Raw genomic sequence first — 19,761 nt, 5'->3', positions numbered from 1 at the left:
ACAAACTGGCTTTTGTCTTTTCCGTCCCAGGGCAGAGCGCCGACTGATCAGCACATCAAGCAGGTTTGCATGAGAGTCATACAAGGTAAATAAGTCGTCATGGCTTGACTTTTTGTAGGCTTTAAAGGGTGGGGGATTTTGAATAGTATTAATTTCACTTCTGTTCTGTACAGTTTGTTGCCATTTGCTTATAGCCTCAAGGAAAAATAGTACATTTCTGGGTCAGCCTACACACACGCACACAGACACACACACAGACACACACACACACACACACACACACACACGCACGCACTTTTTCCCCTCCTTTGGAAAACAAATTCTCAGACTCTTCCCCTTCTTAATGTCCTAGCCTTGGTGTGTCCCTGGCATTGATGTAGGCTCTCTCTGCAGATTATGTGAGAAACAATTGGTAGACTTCTGCCCATAACAAGCTTAAGGCCATTATTTCCATTCATGCACAACATAGGTAGAAAATCTATAACTGGAATTTTGCCACAATGGTGATATATATTTTCACATTTCTTAACCTTTATCTAAATTTGTCTGTAGTTATGGCAATTCCTATTTATTGTCTGATTCTAGTTGGAACCAATTCTGTCATGAAGAAACACTTCCCTTTTATGTGTTCATGAGATAGTCTAGCTTGTCAAGTAGATGCCTAGAGTTTTCCAGGATGAAATTGTCACCTCTATATTTGGAAACCAATATTGAAGACATCTTATTTTGAAAGGATATTTCCATTTTAAGCATTTCATATTGAGAAAAGTATGACTTTATGCTAACCCTCACTTAAATAAGGCCCACTTAGGGTATTCACATTTAAATGATTTAGAAATTTTGGTGAGAAATATGTTTCCATTTCATTTTTTCCTTCACACCCAAAGCTTTAAAAAATATTGCACTAGAATATTTCCCTTAGAGTATTTTAATGGGAAAATGTTCTTATTCTCTGGTTATGGTAGATGATTCTGGATCTATTTAATGGTTCCCGAAAAAGCCTACACAGTTATAAATTTTTAAGACAGATTGTGACCATTCCAAAGAAGCAGGCTCTCTTTAATGTCTGGTGTATCTTCCATGCATGAAAAAAACTTGAGAAGGAGATTTATTAGCAAGTCATGAATCCTCAGGATATTTCACATAAAGTAGTATGTTCAAGCTAAGCACGTGAGCCCAGGTCTCAAACGGTGTCTCAGTACTAATTCTGGACAATGTCCTTGGCTTTGACACAGCTTCAGGACGTCCACTTCCAGCTGTGTGGAGCAGCTCACTTCCTTCCCATCGTGGGTTTTCAGATAACCAGCCAGGTTCAGGTGACACACATCCTTTTGGACACGGCTCGGTCCTGAAGGTTAAGGGTCTCTATCCCCTCCCCTGCCTCAAGGCAGCAGGACCAGCTCTCCCCACAGAGGGCTGAACACAGCGGCATCAGTGACGCCTTGGGGTAGCAAGCCCGGGGAAAACCAACTGAGCTTTATTCATCCCTCACCCCCAGTTCTGAAGCTCTGGTGACGCATTTAGAAAAAAGGCACTTGAAATAGTCGCGTTTCCCTGGAATCGCCTTCGTGTTTCTGACGTCCCTGGCTGGTTTTGTTCACTACCTTGTAGAGCACTTTTCTCAGATGGCTGCGAGTCTCAAGCGTCCAGACTCCGGAGCCTCGGGCCTCCCTGGGCGGCCTGGACCCCCCGGCCCCCCGGGCCCCCCTGGAGAGAACGGCTTTCCGGGCCAGATGGGACTCCGCGGCCTCCCGGGCATGAAGGGCCCCCCCGGCGCTCTCGGTGTGAGGGGCCCTAAAGGTAAGGCCTTTTGCCCACCTGGAACCAGGAACACACACACTGGCTTTTCGTTTCGGTGGATTCACTGGTCCTGGCAAGTGCCAGGTGTCTGTGATGTGAGATTACCGTCCTGTTCTGTGGGGATGGTGACGATTAAAGAGCTGTCATCTGGTATTTTCTTGACTTTGGTGTGTGATGGCCGTAGACCCAATACCAGAATCCAGGTTCCTCGACTTTTGGTCTGATCTTTCCAGTCATGCTGCTTTAGCCGTAGTTCAAGATAAACTTCAGGATCGTTGAGGTTTTTTGTTTGTTGTTTTTTGAGACCCTGAAGTCATCGTAGAGTTCTTCTAAGATGGCGACTGGCTCAAGAGTGTTTGTATCTATTACTTCAACTAACGAGACTTGTTAGCAGGACATCAGAAAACGAGACTTGTTAGCAGGACATCAGAAAAATCTCATCGCAAGTTAAAGCTGCCTCCCTCTTCTTTTATTTATTTTTGGCCTTGCCTAAAATATGCATATGGGGTCTTAGTTCCCTGACCAGGGATCACACCTATGCCCCCTGCATTGGGAGCACAGAGTCTTAACCACTAGACTACCAGGGAAATCCCCCTCTTCTTTTAAAAAGTGGCATTGTATATCAGTTTTGATGGATTTTTTTTTCATCTCTGAAGTACAACTGTATTCCTTATTTAACGTGTTGAGAGGGTGTGAGAGAGTTTGTTTCTTCTCCTTTTATTTAGAGCAAGTTAAGCTCTTGACACCGCTGTCTTGTAGGAAAATAGGATTGTGAGTGTGTTAGGTATTCTGCAGAATTTGCAGAAGAACTGGCTGCCTCAGATGGTGCTTGCTAGTTCAGATGAGTAGGTCAGCCTGCGGGCAGTGTGTCCCAGATAATTTACAAAAAGGATGAAAAGTATGGAGTTTCCGTATCAGGATGAGTGACTGACGGCTTTCTGGGAACTTCAGAAAGACGTGGTGTCAAAAACAAGAGAGGTTTCTGAGCCATACAGCAAATTTCCATTAGCTATCTATTTTACATATGGTAATGTAAGTTTCCATTTGACAGAAAACAACAAAATTCTGTAAAGCAATTATCCTTCAATAAAAAAATAAATTGAAAAAAAAAACAAAAAAACAAGAGAGTGTTTTTAGATAGTGATGCTCCAATTAGGGATAAATATGGTGCAAATGGTCAGAGGTCAAGCAAGCTGTCTTTCTGGATCTATAATTGAATGGGAGATGCATTTAGTTCACAACACCCTCAGTTGGAACAGTGTTGTTCATTACTTTCTTTTTTTTTTTGGCATATGAGGAGCTACATGTTAAAAAAAAAAAAAGAGCCCTAATTGGAGCCTCTTGTGAACTTGGCACAGTTGACATGTTTTTGGAGGCTGGACAGAGTCACCTATGGAGAGAGCTCTGAGGTCAGCTTACAGAGCTGGACCTCTTTTCTGAAAGGATCCCTTAGCCATTCATGTCAGTCCTGCTCTGAGCTTCTGTTTAGGGATTCGTACCGGAGGTGCTCCCTGTGATCACACTGCACTCACCCACACACATAAACCGTTCTAGGGAAGCCCATACCACGGTCGGACTGTTGGCTTAGCTGTCTCTGTTGTGCCCCGGCCACGGTGACTCCTCTGCCTGCGATGTGGTCACTAAAGGGAACCAAAGAGCGGTGATTCACAAGAGTGGTCCCCGTGGCCTCAGCATCACCAGAGACCTTGCTTGGAAGGCAGATCCTCCTGCACACCCAGGCGTCCTGAGTCAGAGACTTTGGAGAGGGGCCGCCAGCAGAGATGTGCTTGTGTGGGGCGGTTGCCTGTCTTCCCTGGGAAGGACCGCCTTGTAGGGTGATGGGGATCACAGACCTGTTTTCTCCGGCTCTAAGGAAGCCTCCATCTTTTTTTTTTTTTTTTTTATTAGTTGGAGGCTAATTACTTCACAACATTTCAGTGGGTTTTGTCATACATTGATATGAATCAGCCATAGAGTTACACGTATTCCCCATCCCGGTCCCCCCTCCCACCTCCCTCTCCACCTGATTCCTCTGGGTCTTCCCAGTGCACCAGGCCCGAGCACTTGTCTCATGCATCCCACCTGGGCTGGTGATCTGTTTCACCATAGATAATATACATGCTGTTCTTTCGAAACATCCCACCCTCACCTTCTCCAACAGAGTTCAAAAGTCTGTTCTGTACTTCTGTGTCTCTTTTTCTGTTTTGCATATAGGGTTATTGTTACCATCTTTCTAAATTCCATATATATGTGTTAGTATGCTGTAATGTTCTTTATCTTTCTGGCTTACTTCACTCTGTATAATGGGCTCCAGTTTCATCCATCTCATTAGAACTGATTCAAATGAATTCTTTTTAATGGCTGAGTAATATTCCATGGTGTATATGTACCACAGCTTCCTTATCCATTCATCTGCTGATGGGCATCTAGGTTGCTTCCATGTCCTGGCTATTATAAACAGTGCTGCAATGAACATTGGGGTGCACTTGTCTCTTTCAGATCTGGTTTCCTCGGTGTGTATGCCCAGAAGTGGGATTGCTGGGTCATATGGCAGTTCTATTTCCAGTTTTTTAAGAAATCTCCACACTGTTTTCCATAGTGGCTGTACTAGTTTGCATTCCCACCAACAGTGTAAGAGGGTTCCCTTTTCTCCATACCCTCTCCAGCATTTATTGCTTGTAGACTTTTGGATAGCAGCCATCCTGACTGGCGTGTAATGGTACCTCATTGTGGTTTTGATTTGCATTTCTCTGATGATGAGTGATGTTGAGCATCTTTTCATGTGTTTGTTAGCCATCTGTATGTCTTCTTTGGAGAAATGTCTGTTTAGTTCTTTGGCCCATTTTTTGATTGGGTCATTTATTTTTCTGGAATTGAGCTTCAGGAGTTGCTTGTATATTTTTGAGATTAATCCTTTGTCTGTTGCTTCGTTTGCTATTATTTTCTCCCATTCTGAGGGCTGTCTTTTCACCTTGCTTATAGTTTCCTTTGTTGTGCAAGAGCTTTTAAGTTTCATTAGGTCCCATTTGTTTATTTTTGCTTTTACTTCCAATATTCTGGGAGGTGGGTCATAGAGGATCCTGCTGTGATTTATGTTGGAGAGTGTTTTGCCTATATTCTCTCTAGGAGCTTTATAGTTTCTGGTCTTACATTTAGATCTTTGATCCATTTTGAGTTTATTTTTGTGTATGGTGTTAGAAAGTGTTCTAGTTTCATTCTTTCACAAGTGATTGACCAGTTTTCCCAGCACCACTTGTTAAAGAGGTTGTCTTTTTTCCATTGTATATCCTTGCCTCCTTTGTCAAAGATAAGGTGTCCATAGGTTCGTGGATTTATCTCTGGGTTTTCTATTCTATTCCATTGATCTATATTTCTGTCTTTGTGCCACTACCATACTGTCTTGATGACTGTGGCTTTGTAGTAGAGTCTGAAATCAGGCAGGTTGATTCCTCCAGTTCCATTCTTCTTTCTCAAGATTACTTTGGCTATTCGAGGTTTTTTGTATTTCCATACAAATTGTGAAATTATTTGTTCTAGTTCTGTGAAAAATACCGTTGGTAGCTTGATAGGGATTGCATTGAATCTATAGATTGCTTTGTGTAGAATAGCCATTTTGACAATATTGATTCTTCCAATCCATGAACACGGTATGTTTCTCCATCTGTTTGTGTCCTCTTTGATTTCTTTCATCAGTGTTTTATAGTTTTCTATGTATAGGTCCTTTGTTTCTTTAGGTAGATATACTCCTAAGTATTTTATTCTTTTTGTTGCAATGGTGAATGGTATTGTTTCCTTAATTTCTCTTTCTGTTTTTTCATTGTTAGTATATAGGAATGCAAGGGATTAATTTTATATTATGTGTTAATTTTATATCCTGCAACTTTACTATATTCATTGATTAGCTCTAGTAATTTTCTGGAAGAGTCTTTAGGGTTTTATATGTAGAGGATCATGTCATCTGCAAACAGCAAGAGTTTCACTTCTTCTTTTCCTATCTGGATTCCTTTTACTTCTTTTTCTGCTCTGATTGCTGTGGCCAAAACTTCCAACACTATGTTGAATAGCAGTGGTGAGAGTGGGCACCCTTGTCTTGTTCCTGATTTCAGGGGAAATGCTTTCAATTTTTCACCATTGAGGGTGATGCTTGCTGTGGGTTTGTCATATATAGCTTTTATTATGTTGAGGTATGTTCCTTCTGTTCCTGCTTTCTGGAGAGTTTTAATCATAAATGAGTGTTGAATTTTGTCAAAGGCTTTCTCTGCATCTATTGAGATAATCATATGGTTTTTATCTTTCAATTTGTTAATGTGGTGTATTACATTGATTGATTTGTGGATATTAAAGAATCCTTGCATTCCTGGGATAAAGCCCACTTGGTCATGGTGTATGATTTTTTTAATATGTTGTTGAATTCTGTTTGCTAGAATTTTGTTAAGGATTTTTGCATCTATGTTCATCAGTGATATTGGCCTGTAGTTTTCTTTTTTTGTGGCATCTTTGTCTGGTTTTGGAATTAGGGTGATGGTGGAAGCCTCCATCTTTAGGGCTGAGCTTAACCTTGAGTTCATAGGAGCCGGCTCCTGAAGTCCCGTCTTCTGTCTAAGGAAGGAAGAGGTCTGTGTGCTCATTGAGTCAGGACAGCCTGCCCAGGGGGAGACAGTCTAGGCTGTCCACGGGACTTACGTGAGGAGCCGTCAACCCTGCCCATGTCTGCAGCCCCTTCCCAGATACTGCGATCTACTTGGCTTGGTTACTTGGTGCTAAGTCACCTCAGTCGTGTTCGACTCTGTGAGACACTATGGACTGTAAGCCCGCCGGGCTCCTCTGTCCATGGGATGCTCCAGGCAAGAATCCTGGAGTGGGTTGTCATGCTCTCCTCCAGGCAGTCTTCCTGACCCAGACACTGAACTCACGTTTCCTCTGTCTCCTGCATTGGCAGGCAGGTTCTTTACCGCTAGCGCCACCTGATTACTTGGTATCAGACTTTAAAAATATTCTGCAGGTGATCTGAATGTGCGCCAAGGGCTGGGGAGCACTCCTAACACAGGTGGCATGACCTGGAAGCTTCCAGCGAAGCTGGGAGTCGCAGTGCAGAGTTCTGTCTGGGTGGGGCTGGGTGGGTTCCAGCAAGAGAACCTCATTTTGGAGGGAAGAAAATTTACTTCTATATTTGAAACCCCAGAAGTGTCTCTGGCACTGAGTTCATCCATCAAGCAGAGTTTGATCGTATTTGGGACTTCCCCGTTGCCTGCAGGATTCATGACATAACTTACAATCTAGAAGTGAGGCCGTTCTTTTCTTTTTTCTAAAGAACTTTCTCTCCCTGCCCTCCTTCATGCCTTTCTTGGCATTGGTTCCATTAAAGCAGCATCATCTCTGAGTTTTACTTCTTAAGATTGGGATGTGGGCAGAAAGGAATAGTCAAATTTTCTATATAATTCAGTGCTGACACACACTTGAAGATGTATGGTTCTAGGTAGCTGGACTTGACCTTTCTGTCCTCCACAGACATAAATAGTCCTACTTAGCAGAAGACGCGTGGTGTTCTAATGCCCAAAGTTTAGAGCTCAAATTTTCCTTGAGAATAAACACTCCACCATTTGAAACTTAACTGTTCTACTGATCAGAGAAGAGATGTGTTTCATTGCCGTTTTCTTCATCCTTAATAAGAGAAGGGATGGTGGGAGTTTGGGTTTGCCATAGAGTCACTTTGAGGGTGTTTTCCAGAGAAATTCCTCTGTAGACAAGGTTAGCTATTAATGAGTCAGTTTTCCTAAGCTTTTAACAGCTCAGGCTGTGTCTTAATCAAATTATGGTTTTCTTCCTTAAAAGTTACTTTGAAAAACACAGTGGAACATTTTTAATAGGAGCTAGTAGAAATAAGCCTCAGACCATACTCAAAGCTTCCATTGTGTTCCCTTATTTTGTTTGTTTTTGCCGACATGTTTTACACACTTTTATACAAACGTGTTAGAGCTGTGTGCTCATTTCATGAAAGGTGACCCCTGACTGGCCCTGGGTTCACTCTGCACAGAATTAAATAAGTCTTTCTTGTCATAAATACTCTTTATAAATGTTTGTGGTTTGTTAATTTTAAGCCCCTTTGAGACAGGCTGCGTGTATTTTTAAATCTTTTAGTGGGCATCAAGCAGACATGTCTCCGTGTTAGTGAAAGCTAGGGAAAGTACGCCTAGCCCATCTGAGACTCACCTTTTCCAGTGTTCATTCTCGCTTGAAGATGGAGCATCTATTATAGCTTCCAAATAGACAAATTCAGTAGCAATTTTGGAGCCACATGAATTTCTCCAGTTTTACCCACTCTGATCATAGAAAACTGTTTTTCTACTGAAAGTGTCTATCCCCTTCACACTTTACCCAAAGCATCTTTTCTCAGCTTTTTACATGTCTTTCTGACACAGCAGGCTAACAAAGGTGGGCTTGAGCCCCAGGCCAGGTCTCCTACGTCTTGGAGGGAGATGTGACCAGTGTTTGCTGAAGCAGATTAACCCTGCGGGTAGCAGAACCTGTACACGGTGGCCGCTGCAGGCTGCAGTGTGGCTGTGTCCCGGGCCTGTCGAAAGCGTCTTTTTCCATGACTGACCACCAGAAACAGCATCGAAGTGAAGACAAGGGTCTTTTCTTTAATTTGTAAAAACTGCTATTCTATACATCATACAGCGTGTACATCATACACGCTGTGTTCCCTTCATTCTGCAGTGTCCAAATATGCTGGCAATCCCATCCAATGAATTTTTACTTTCAGATCTTGTATTTTTCAGTTCTAGAATTATGATTTTTTGTTAAGGGTTTTCATCTCTCTCCAGAAATTTCACATCACTTCACCCATTATATCCATTTTGTCCTATGACTTGGTTAACACACACATATATGTATGTGTGTATATATATATACACACATATATATAAGTTCCTTTAAAGAGGCAGTGGTCTGATTCCTTGCAAACATTTTGAAGTTGGTGTGGCTTCATGCTAGAATATGCTTAACTATCACCATCGCTGCGAAAGTTGCATTTTAATTTATAATCCTCTCGTGTTTTCAGAAAATGTGGCACTTTCTCACTGCCAGCCTTGACAATTATAGTGAAATGACATTTAAATTGCCAAGTTAACAAGAGAGCTTAAGCTGTTAGTTTTTAAAATGCTAATTGTCATATCTTCCTACTACAGTAATGTCATATTGATGATGAGTGTATAAAAAAAAACTAGTTTATATATGAGTTCAAGCTGAACTTGAATATTATGTATTTCCTTACATAATATTTATAAATTTAAATTATCTTCAAAATGTTGATTCATCATATAAATGTTCACACAAGGACATTGTATGATCACCAAACATTCATTTCTTAATTAGAGATTTTTGACTATTTGACAAATGCACAGATGGTTGTACAGATATTCTTCCTGTTTTTGTTCTGTGCATGATTTTGTTTTTTAAATTGTAACAAACCTGTCGATATTTAATGAGGTGGGATTGATACGAATATTTGGATAAAAAGATCACGTATAGAACTTATTGTGAAATGCTGTTGCATCTTCTAAGGATGTAGTATAGTAATAGCATGCTACTTTGCTAATGGAGCAGTAGAGGTTGTCTTCTACTAGGAGCAGTCATGTCTTTTAACACCTGTTAACTAAGGTATTAGGGTGTTTTGCTAATGAGGCCAAGTTTCTAAGTTTGGCCTCTGCAGGGGCCAGGATAATGAATGCAGCGTTTGTTCTGTGGCTGCTGAATTCCTGAATTCAATCAACTGTCTTGCAAATGCACATGGTTGGTTGCAATCCAAAGTACATTCCCTATAAATAATGAGACAGAAATGAAATGTAGGCACTGTGACAGCACACTTTACATTTTGAAACTTCATTAATTTATTTTTGGTGATGCTAAATTTACATGGTTCAAGCGTTTTTAAATGTATAAAAAAGTACTTAGTGAAGAGTGTCTGTCTCAGCCCTGGCTCCCATCTGCCTGGTTCCCTTTATCCTTCCATTAGGGAATCTCTGTTTTTAGTTTCCTACATGCCCTTACCAGTGACACTATAAAGGATCTATGAATATATATATATATTTTCCCTATGTCATTTTAGCAACAAATCACATTGTCCTTTAGGAAATCATCTGGGCCTTGCTTTTTTCACTTAACAATGTCTTGGGCATCATTTCACAGACCTTCTTCCTGACTCTTCTTTACCCATGCATGATATTCCACTCTTTGGAAGTTCCGTAGTGTATATATCTCTTTAATGGATATTTAGATTGCTTTTAAGCTTCCATTCAATTTTCTTTCTTTCTTTTTGAAAAGTAGTTATTTTTGTTTTTGTCTGCGGCAGGTCTTCGCCGATTTGCACGGGGTTTTCTCTGGTGGTGAGCGGGGGCTGCTGTTCGTTGTTGCAGACGGGCTTCTCGTGCTTAGGACGGGCGGGAGGGCTTCAGTCATTGCAGCTCTGGGCTCTGGGGCGTGGGCTCAGTAGTCGAGGCACTGGGGCTCGCTTGCTCTGTGGCATGTGGACTCTTCCTGGACTAGGGATGGAACCCGTGTCTCCTGCAGTGGCAGGTGGGCTCTTATCCACTGCACCCCCAGGGAAGTTCCCTCAATTTTCTTTCCTATTGGATTTGCATATTTCTGATTAAACTTCTTTTCCTAGTTATTGATGATTTAGTCATCATTACAAATGAGATTTTTGCTCACTGCATCGTATAACTGGCTGTTGTTTATATATATAACAAATACTGATTTCCATGTATTTTGTCCCTCGCTATGTACTGAATTCTCTTATTGTCTTTAGTAGATTTTGAGTTGATTTTCTAGGGTTTAAGAAAAACAGTCATGTCACCTGAAAGCAGGGATGGCTCAAACCAAATAAGAGTGATAAAGTGGGCATGTTTGTATTAATAATGTTCTGACTTTAGTGAAACTGCTCCTTGTGTTTCTTGTTAAGCTTTATGCCAGCTTCAAGGTTGAGATAGATGGACTTTATCATGTTAGGGAAGTAGCTTGGTACTTACTTTATTGAATTGTTGTGTCAATGGCTTGTCAGCATCTACCGATACAATCATTTGATTTTTTCCCCTTAGATATCTTATAATTAACTCGATTTTTGCCTCGCTATGTACTTATTAAGACCTAGTTTGTGGCAACGTCATAACTTTTTGGTTTCTGTATATGGGCTTTGCTTTAAGTTGAATTTATGTTTATGCTTTATGTTCATTTTTATAGACATATAGAAAAGTAACATTTCTTTAATGACACACAGGTGATGCAGGAGAAAGAGGGGATCGTGGTCCCCCAGGAAGAGGTCCCAAAGGTTTGCCAGGAGCTCCCGGTCTCCCAGGTAAGGATGAAGGCAGGATGAGGTGGGAAGTGGTATCGAGCAGGTGGTCCGAACTGGATCACATTGTAAAGTATGGCTCTTTGATTACCTCTGCTTATCATGTGATAATAATGACCAGCATCGATTTTTGAAGACCACCTTTAATGAAGAGTTAAATAGTCTGTAAATCATGTCTGTATTCTTTGAGAGAAGAATACATGTCTTGAAATGTTACTTTCTTAAATAAATACTTTAAAAATTGCTGTTGTGGTCCAGCCACAATGCATTGCTATAAAATTCTGGATGAATGGGGTCCTGTCCATTTCTAGCCCAGGGGTAGTTTCCTTTTCTTTTTTTTTTAACTAAAAAGTCAGAGCAACAGGAAGACGAATCCAAGTTTTCAGCTATTCATGTTGCACAGGGAATAACTGAAATTTTATTCTGAAAGCTTCTCCTTCAAACACCCAGACCCTCCAGAAACCCATATCCCAAAATAAATAAACCTGCACATTCCTACTTGGAAAAGTCACTCCAAGAACGTAGCCCAGTTGGGTAGACCGAGGTGACACAGTCGTGTCTGTGTGAGAGCGGCCACAGTCCAGGCTGCCCCACGTGAATCCACTGGATGCGACGGCCAAGTCCAAGTGCAGAAGTGGCCTCCTGGGGGCTGCAAGCCAGTTCAGGCAAAGAGCGTGAATAGCCTGAGCCTCAAGTAAATGCTCTGAATGCTTCAGGGCCAGGGATCAGGAAGGCCCCCTGAAGTCCCTGGGGAGACTAGTCAGGGGAGGGGGCCCACACTCCCACCGTGGATCTGAAAAACTTGGTTGAGGGAAATCTAGCGAAGAAATGATCGTTTTCTAATTCTGCTGGAGGCCTACATAGTCAATCATGGCTATAATTGCAGCCCCCAAACATCATTGCTTTCTAATTATCCATTTCATTGCTCCTGGTGATCACTTTCTCATTTAAAACGATTTTAAAAAATATGAATGCATTTGGAGATAGCTCAAACGCTGCCTTTCTAAAATGGTAATTGGTGGGCCTGTCAAGATGTTTTCACAAGTTGATGAATTTTTGTGATTGGAAAAGGAAGCCTTTGTGATCAGAAAAGGAAAGAAAATCTGGCTGGAGTTGAGTGGGACCCAGGGAAGAAGATTTTAATAAATAGTAAAGTCTGGATTCATCGATGGATGTCTCGAAGAAAGAAAAGGAAAACAGACTTTACTGAGGGTTCGTCTCCCGTATCCGTGGCAGGAATAGAATGTTTGAAGGCTAATAAAGTGACATTATTACAATTTACCTAATTATCTATGTATTTGAAGGAGATCCTGGCAATTTCTCCTCCCATTTTGTTGACAAATTGCAGTTCCTGGATCAGCAGCTTGTACTATTGGCACAATTTACCAAAAATACATTATCATATCTGGTGACTGTGCTTTCAAAAAATCTGTTGATAAATCCCGTTTTGAGTTTAAAAATAGAAAGATGGAGACCAGCTTGTATTTGTGTAGTGTCCCGTGTCCCAAGGGGGCGTGTTATCCTCACCTGCAGCTTGCATGGTGCCCCTGGACCCTTGCTTGGCCTGGAAGGGGCTCCATGGGTTTGCTTTCTGGGACACCAGTTACCCGTGTGTGGGCAAGTGGTCAGGTAGGGCAAATCATCCCTGGCAGCTCTATGTGACCCTCAGATGGTCTTCCTTGTGCAAATGATTGCATTTTAGTCTTGGAGTTAAGACTTAAATCTGATTTGTTAAAATCAGATTTGTTCAGGACTCTGAAACCTGCCCTTTTCTATTTCCTTTCTGCATTTTTCCAGCCCTCACCCCTCCCTTCCTGGTTCCACTGGTCTTTCTTTTTCTGTGCTTTAGTTACATTTTCGCTGAGGATGCATTACTTCGGGCAAACTCAGAGTTACAGATTAGTCTTTAAAGAATCGAGGCTAAAAAAAAAAAAAAAAGAATCGAGGCTAACTTTCCGAAGCATGCAGTCAGCACCAGCTGGGGCCTTGGTTTTGGGTTGGCTCATATCCCCGTGTCTATGCCTAAACATACTCAGGTAACAGTTTCCTAAATCCATCAAGTCCCTGAACAAGAGATTTGGGGGCCATTCTGCCTCTAAATCGAGTCCTCTGAGAGTGGGCCCTTGGGAGTGTGGGCTCTGTAATTCAGATATCTGGCTTTACACCTTGACTGTTACATCTGAGCTTTATGGCGTTGGGCTAGTTCCTGACTGGTTCTGTGCCTCAGTGTCCCCACTTAAAAAAAAGTGATAGTAATCAATAATCCCATCTCCTAGAGAGCTAATTCTGAGAATTAAAGAAAAAGCAATCCATGAAAGGCGCCTAGGACAGTTTCTGGCTGTAGTGGATGCTCCAGAAATGCCGGTTATGAGAACTGTTATTAATGTAACAAATGCACTTTTGCATTTCAAAGTGGATCAAGTGCAGAGCTGGACCCTGGCTCAGCCTTTGTGACTTTATCTCGAACTTCTGTCAGCGCCGCCCCGAACGCCTCAGACCCTCCGTCTGCTGAATCACTGTGACTCCAGATCGGAAGTGCAAAGCGCTGGTCCCAGGAAATCATGTCACCAAGTAGCTGGGTCACTTTAAATATCCTTGGGAGAGCTTGGAGTGTGGGTAGGAACTTTCTTTCTGGTCTCGCACAGTCCCGACAGTAGGAGGACTTTAGGACCCAGGGGAGCCTTCACCAGGGCTGTGTTCCGGACTTGTCTGGAGCCTTGTAGATAAACACACATCTAACCAAAGGAGAGAACCAGCAGAATAGGATGTTCTGCGACCTGTTGTTGAATCTGGGACTCGGGTCCTTCTAAACGGAAAGAAGAGCGTTTGGCCATTCTTCTTGGGGCTGACATAGCTGATGTATTGGAAGAAATGCAATACCTTCATTATCTGTCAGTTGTCAGAATGGCTCTGCTCTTTCTCGACTGCTTTCGCTGTCCGCCCTCCTCTCAGCGTGTTCACTGTGAAGTATTGCATGCCCCTTGGGGATGTGATGGTCCTCGTCTGATCCAGACCTTGGGTTCTTATCATGACAATTGCAGGGGATGTCATCTTGGCTGTAGTGCCCTGTTGTCTAAAGGCGGACACAGATCGTCCAGTTTGCATCTCACAGCCAGAGGTGGGCAAGGCAGGTGTGTAAGGGGGCGGGCTGTGGAGCCAGGCTTCCCGGGCATGGGAAGACCCTCCTCACGTAGGAGGGTCTGTGGAAAAACGTGTTAATACCTGGAAAGCACTTAGTATAGCACCTGGCTTATGGCAACAGTTCTGTGACTTTAGTTATTATTATTCCTCCTTTTATGCTTGAGGAAATACAGACTCGCGAAGGTCACGGGCCTCGACGAAGATCTCTCAGTTGGTTAGTAAGTGACAAGGCTGACATTCACGTGTCCAGGTTCTCGCTGTGGACAGAGTGATGTGTGTGTGGTCCAGGTGTGTGCTGAGTCAGTCTCGCCATTCTGGCCGCTGACTTTGGCACATTTTCTTTTCTGCCCCTGTCCCAGAGCTGCGGGGACCACCCTGAGCAAGGCCTCTGGGACCTTAGACCCTGCCCCCTGGCCCCACCTCTCCCGTGTCTGTCTCTTCACAGAGACCTTTGGTGAGTGTGCCTTCACCAGGAACTCTTTGCCTGTTGCCACTGCACTTGTCCACTGGGGACCAGTTGCTTCGCATCCTGGGGATCTGAAGGAAAGATATTTAAGAGTGGGTCCTGACCTCTTCTTTGTGTATCTAAACGTGCTGGGAGAACGAGGATCTTAAATGATGGTTGTGTGTGAACGTGACCCGGACGTTACACTGACTCGCGCTTATGGCACCAGGCTTCTTCTTCAAGGTTTGCAGAGAGATGAGCTTTGCCTGTGGATCCTGAGTGAAGTGCCCAGACAGAAAGGCACCCTCGCTTTAGGCTTAAGTCTGTGTCTATGCTTTCTAAGTCGCTTCAGTCACATCTGACTCTGTGCATCCCTACTGACTGCAGCCCACCCGGCTCCTCCCTCCCTGGGATTCTCCAGGCAAGAACACTGGAGTGGGTTGCCATTCCTTCTCCAATGCGTAAAAGTGAAAAGTGAAAGTGAAGTCGCTCAGTCGTGCCCGACTCTTCACGACACCATGGGCTGCAGCCCACCAGGCTCCTCCGTCCATGGGGTTTTCCAGGCAAGAGGACTGGAGTGGGGTGCCATTGCCTCCTCCGCCTGCGTCTTAGTCCCTTTTATTGCACTGCAGGTGTTATGAGGGCCGAGAGGCTGGGCCTCTGTCCGTGTAACACGACTGCCCTCTAGTGTCAGTGCAGGGGATGACAAATTCATTTTTAGAAATCATAAAGATTTGACAGGAACATTTTATAGGTCCTTGAAATTTCAGAAAACTCTAATTATTAGGCTGTTAGTGTAGCTCAGACACCCATGAGGCAGGCAAAGCAGAGTGGGAGCAATTTCGATTCGTGCTTTCTCTTCCCCATGAGTTGAAAAGAGGTTTCTGCCATACAACAGCGGCATGCGTATATATGCATACATGCGTAAGCGTACACACCTAAGTATACAGATACCCCCTCGCTCGTGAACCGTCCTGCCCTCCTCCCCTCCTCCTCCAGGCCATCACGGGGCAGCCGCTGAGCTCCTGTGCGATACGGCAGCCCCTGCCGGCTGGCTGTTCCGCGCTGTATGTCCGTGCACTCTCTTCCTTTCCCGCCCTCGGCTTCCCCTGCTGCAGGACCGTGCTTTCTGAGCCCCGAGGGCCAGAGGCTTCTGCCGCAGCCCGGACCTGTGCTCGCATAGCGCCGGCTGCCAGGGCAGCGTGCAGACAGCGGGCAAGCTGTGTCCTGACCGCACTGTTCACAGCCCGGCGCGGGCTCATGGGCTGCCGTTCGTCCAGCCTGACCACTTAAAGGCATTTATATCTGGCCTCTCTTTTTAAGCCTTAAAAGACTAACTCAACCTTTTTTTTTTTTTCATTTATTTTTATTAGTTGGAGGCTAATTACTTTACAGTATTGTAGTGGTTTTTGTCATACACTGACATGAATCAGCCATGGATTTACATGTATTCCCCATCCCGATCCCCTCTCCGACCTCCCTCTCCACCCGATCTTTAACTGTCTCCATGCCAGGAAATCTGAACAGGCTCTGCTTAAAGGCAGGGTTCTGCTAAAGCCTTGTCAACAGGCCCTGTGGGTTCGGGGTAGACCTTGTCTTGAGAGGGGAACACTGAATTACCTGCTTCGTCACTTGTTGTAGTCAAATGAAGGCTTATGAAATAAATGAAGGGAAATTACTTATATCTGCTTGTCTACAACCTTGAGATGTATAGAGTCAGAGATAATTATTCTCTTAAAGCTTCACTATATTTTGTCCTGTAATCTGGCTTTTTGTGGACCTAATAGTAAGTATAATGGGAAGAATGTTACGTGTAAAGCAGTGTCTCTAGTGTAGTTTCCTTCTAAAAGTTTTGGGCTGTGTAATAAGGCAGCTAAAAAATACCAGATCACTGCAACAAGACCAACAGAAGGCAAATGGGATAAATAAGCTTTTTCTGGGCTCCAAAATCACTGCAGATGGTGATTGCAGCCATGAAATTAAAAGATGCTTACTCCTTGGAAGGAAAGTTATTACCAACCTAGACAGCATATTAAAAAGTAGAGACATTACTTTGCCAACAAAGGTCTGTCTAGTCAAGGCTATGGTTTTTCCAGTGGTCATGTATGGATGTGAGAGTTGGACTGTGAAGAAAGCTGAGAGCCGAAAAATTGAAGCTTTTGAACTGTGATGTTGGAGAAGACTCCTGAGAGTCCCTTGCAGAGGACTGCAAGGAGATCCAACCAGTCCATCCTAAAGGATATCAGTCCTGGGTATTCATTGAAAGGACTGATGTTGAGGCTGAAACTCCAATACTTTGGCCACCTCATGAGAAGAGTTGACTCGTTGGAAAAGACCTTGATGCAGGGAGGGATTGGGGGCAGGAGGATAAGGGGATGACTGGATGAGATGGTTGGATGGCATCACCGACTCAGTGGACATGGGTTTAGGTGGACTCCGGGAGTTGGTGATGGACAGGGAGGCCTGGCGTGCTGCGGTTCATGGGGTCGCAAAGAGTCGGACACGACTGAGCGACTGAACTGAACTGAAAATAGGGACAGAAAACTAAAAACTGCTGAGAAACAGGGAAAGGAACTAAATCTAAGTGAATACAATTGAACGTATAGATTTTGATTTCAGCTTTTGGCTTAATAGCCAAGTTAAGACCATGGACATGAGGAGAAATGAAAGTGTTAGTCGCTTAGTCGTGTCCGACTCTCTGTGACCCCATGCGACCTGCCAGGTTCCTCTGTCCCTGGGATTCTACAGCCAAGAATACTGGAGTGGGTTGCCATGCCCTTCACCAGGGCATCTTCCCAACACAGGGATCAATCCTGCGTCTCCTGCATCGCAGGCAGATTCTTTACCATCTGAACCACCAGGGAAGCCTGGACCCAAGGGAGGATCTCTGTAAACACTGTGTTATCCTGGCACACAGGATTCCTTTTACACGCCTCCGGTATCACCACCTTTGCAGGCATTGTGTGCCAGCATGCTGGTGCAATGAAATGTTCACAGAAATGCGTCTCTTTGTTATGGGGTCGGTGACTCCATGCCTCACTGGTTCATGGATTTACCAAACAATCTTTGGACTTGACAAAAGAAAGAAATGCCCCCCAAGAGCTTAGGGTACTGTGCAGTTCCTGTTGGGGTAAAGCTCTGATGAGAAGGGCTTCAGGGATCTTTGTGGGGTGCATTGCACAGTCTTCTGAGAGACACGAAGCAATAATATTCTAATAGTCATTCATCGGGTGCACTCAGGCAGAGAATTCAGTTCTAAGGCAGGCATCATCCACCTTGTGGATGAGGAGACGGGGCGATGAGTGACTTGCTGATGTCACACGACCTGTACGGCAGAGCTAGGCCTTCCAGCCACCTGTCTGCATCTTCCAGCCACTGAGGGGCATGTCTCCCTGCCTGGAAATTGATCACCTGCTACAAAGAAGGGCAGCTGCTACAGAAGCATGGTCTGAAGAAATACAGCGTGAGGTGCAAACACGTGTTGGCATGTATGATTTTTAAATCTGCTAGTAACCAAGTTAAAAAGGTCAGAATCAGGTGAAATTCATTTTAATAATTATATACATATGATGATGGAATAATTGTTTAACCCACTGGGTCCAACATATTGTAATTTCCTTATGTAATAAGTACAAACTGTATCGATGAATTATTAACAAATTGAGATCCAGGTGTGTTTGGCATCTGAGTCGGCCTGTTCCCGGGCTCAGCAGACGTCTGTGTGGAGAGGCTGCAGTATCTGGCAGATGGGAGGGGGATGAGAGATCCTGGGGTCTCCTAACACTTTTAATTTTGCAGCGACTCAACTGCCATGAAGGGATCCTGTCAGCACCCAGATCTAGTTTGGCCATGCTGTCGTTTGTAAAAGCGTGTCTCCAGGCCCCCACACACGCTGCCGGGCCGGCGAGGGGCCCGTGCCTTCCGCGTCTGGGTCTGTGGGTCTCCTGCTCACAAGCGTGCCTTCTGTGTGTTTCAGGTGACCCGGGTCCTGCCAGCTACGGGAGGAACGGCCGGGACGGCGAGCGAGGCCCCCCAGGGCCGGCGGGCATCCCCGGTGTGCCCGGCCCCCCGGGCCCCCCGGGCCCGCCTGGTTTCTGTGAGCCGGCGTCCTGCACCATGCAGGCCGGCCAGCGGGCGTTCAACACCAAAGGGCCCAGCCAGTGAAGGGCTTGGTGCCACGCGGCTGTCGGTGGAAACCACGCCTGAGGAAGGCGCCTGGGGGAGCAACACCCCCCTTCACCAGTACCCTAGAAATCCCACCTGACCGTCAGGTTTAGGACAATGGTGCTATTCCGCAAATCCTCTCTCCTTTCTCTTTGAGGGGAGCCACAGAGCAGTGGATCAGACAGACAGACAGACAGACGACACCGCTCCCTTTGAGTGACTCGGCAGTCCCGTCCCCAGGGCCTTGAACTCGCGTGTGCAATCAGTGTGGGGTACGTCACGGGCCGCTGTGCCAATAAACAGAGACCGCTGTTTGGTTTACCTCAGTTGCAGTAGTTATTTCCATTTTGGAGTGAGCGCGTGTTCTCAGACGCTCGTTTCAGCTCTGCAAGGATTTACCAGACTAGTTAAGCAGCAGCCCCACTCCTGTCCACAGAATTGGTGCTTAGATCCCCATCACTGTGCTCCTGGGGACTCCGCAGCTGCTGGCCACTTGGGGTGGTTGCCTTACACCCGTGGGGTTCTCAGCGTCAGCTTGCCTTTCTGCTGAACTGTACTGTATCCAACCCATTCGTATTTGGGGCTCGTCCATGTGAAAGCAAAGAAAGAATCTTAATACCCGACCATTCAGTAGTTTTATTGATGAGATTATTTATTTTCAAGGTTTGAGGTCACGTCTCTGGTTGTACCAAAGAAGCAATAAATATGGTTTATTACTCTCTTGCATGTTTTTTTAGAGCTGTGTTCAATGAAAAGAAGTCACTTACAGTTGTTCAGATATGTAAAGCTTTTTAAATACTGGCATTTCTGTAGGCCTGTGTTGATAATGTTGGTGCTTTGTTCTACAGAGAAATTAAAAAGC

General features: G+C 44.4%; 1 protein-coding gene across 1 annotated transcript in view; it reads left to right on the top strand.

The window, feature by feature from the left end:
- The window catches only part of COL9A1 (collagen type IX alpha 1 chain), a 90,948-nt gene extending 71,323 nt beyond the window's left edge, over window positions 1-19,625 (top strand). Inside the window, exons 35-38 of the mRNA XM_043889850.1 lie at window positions 31-85; window positions 1,612-1,800; window positions 11,075-11,152; window positions 18,712-19,625. Coding sequence (XP_043745785.1) covers window positions 31-85; window positions 1,612-1,800; window positions 11,075-11,152; window positions 18,712-18,899 — 510 coding nt within the window. The 3' untranslated portion in view covers window positions 18,900-19,625. The remainder of the gene's footprint in view (window positions 1-30; window positions 86-1,611; window positions 1,801-11,074; window positions 11,153-18,711) is intronic.
- The last annotated feature ends 136 nt before the right edge of the window (window positions 19,626-19,761 follow it).

This window comes from Cervus elaphus, chromosome 28, assembly GCF_910594005.1.
Source record: "Cervus elaphus chromosome 28, mCerEla1.1, whole genome shotgun sequence".
NCBI lineage: Eukaryota > Metazoa > Chordata > Mammalia > Artiodactyla > Cervidae > Cervus > Cervus elaphus.
The sequence above is the reverse complement of the archived record's forward strand: the minus strand, read 5'-3'. Positions and strand labels throughout refer to the sequence as shown.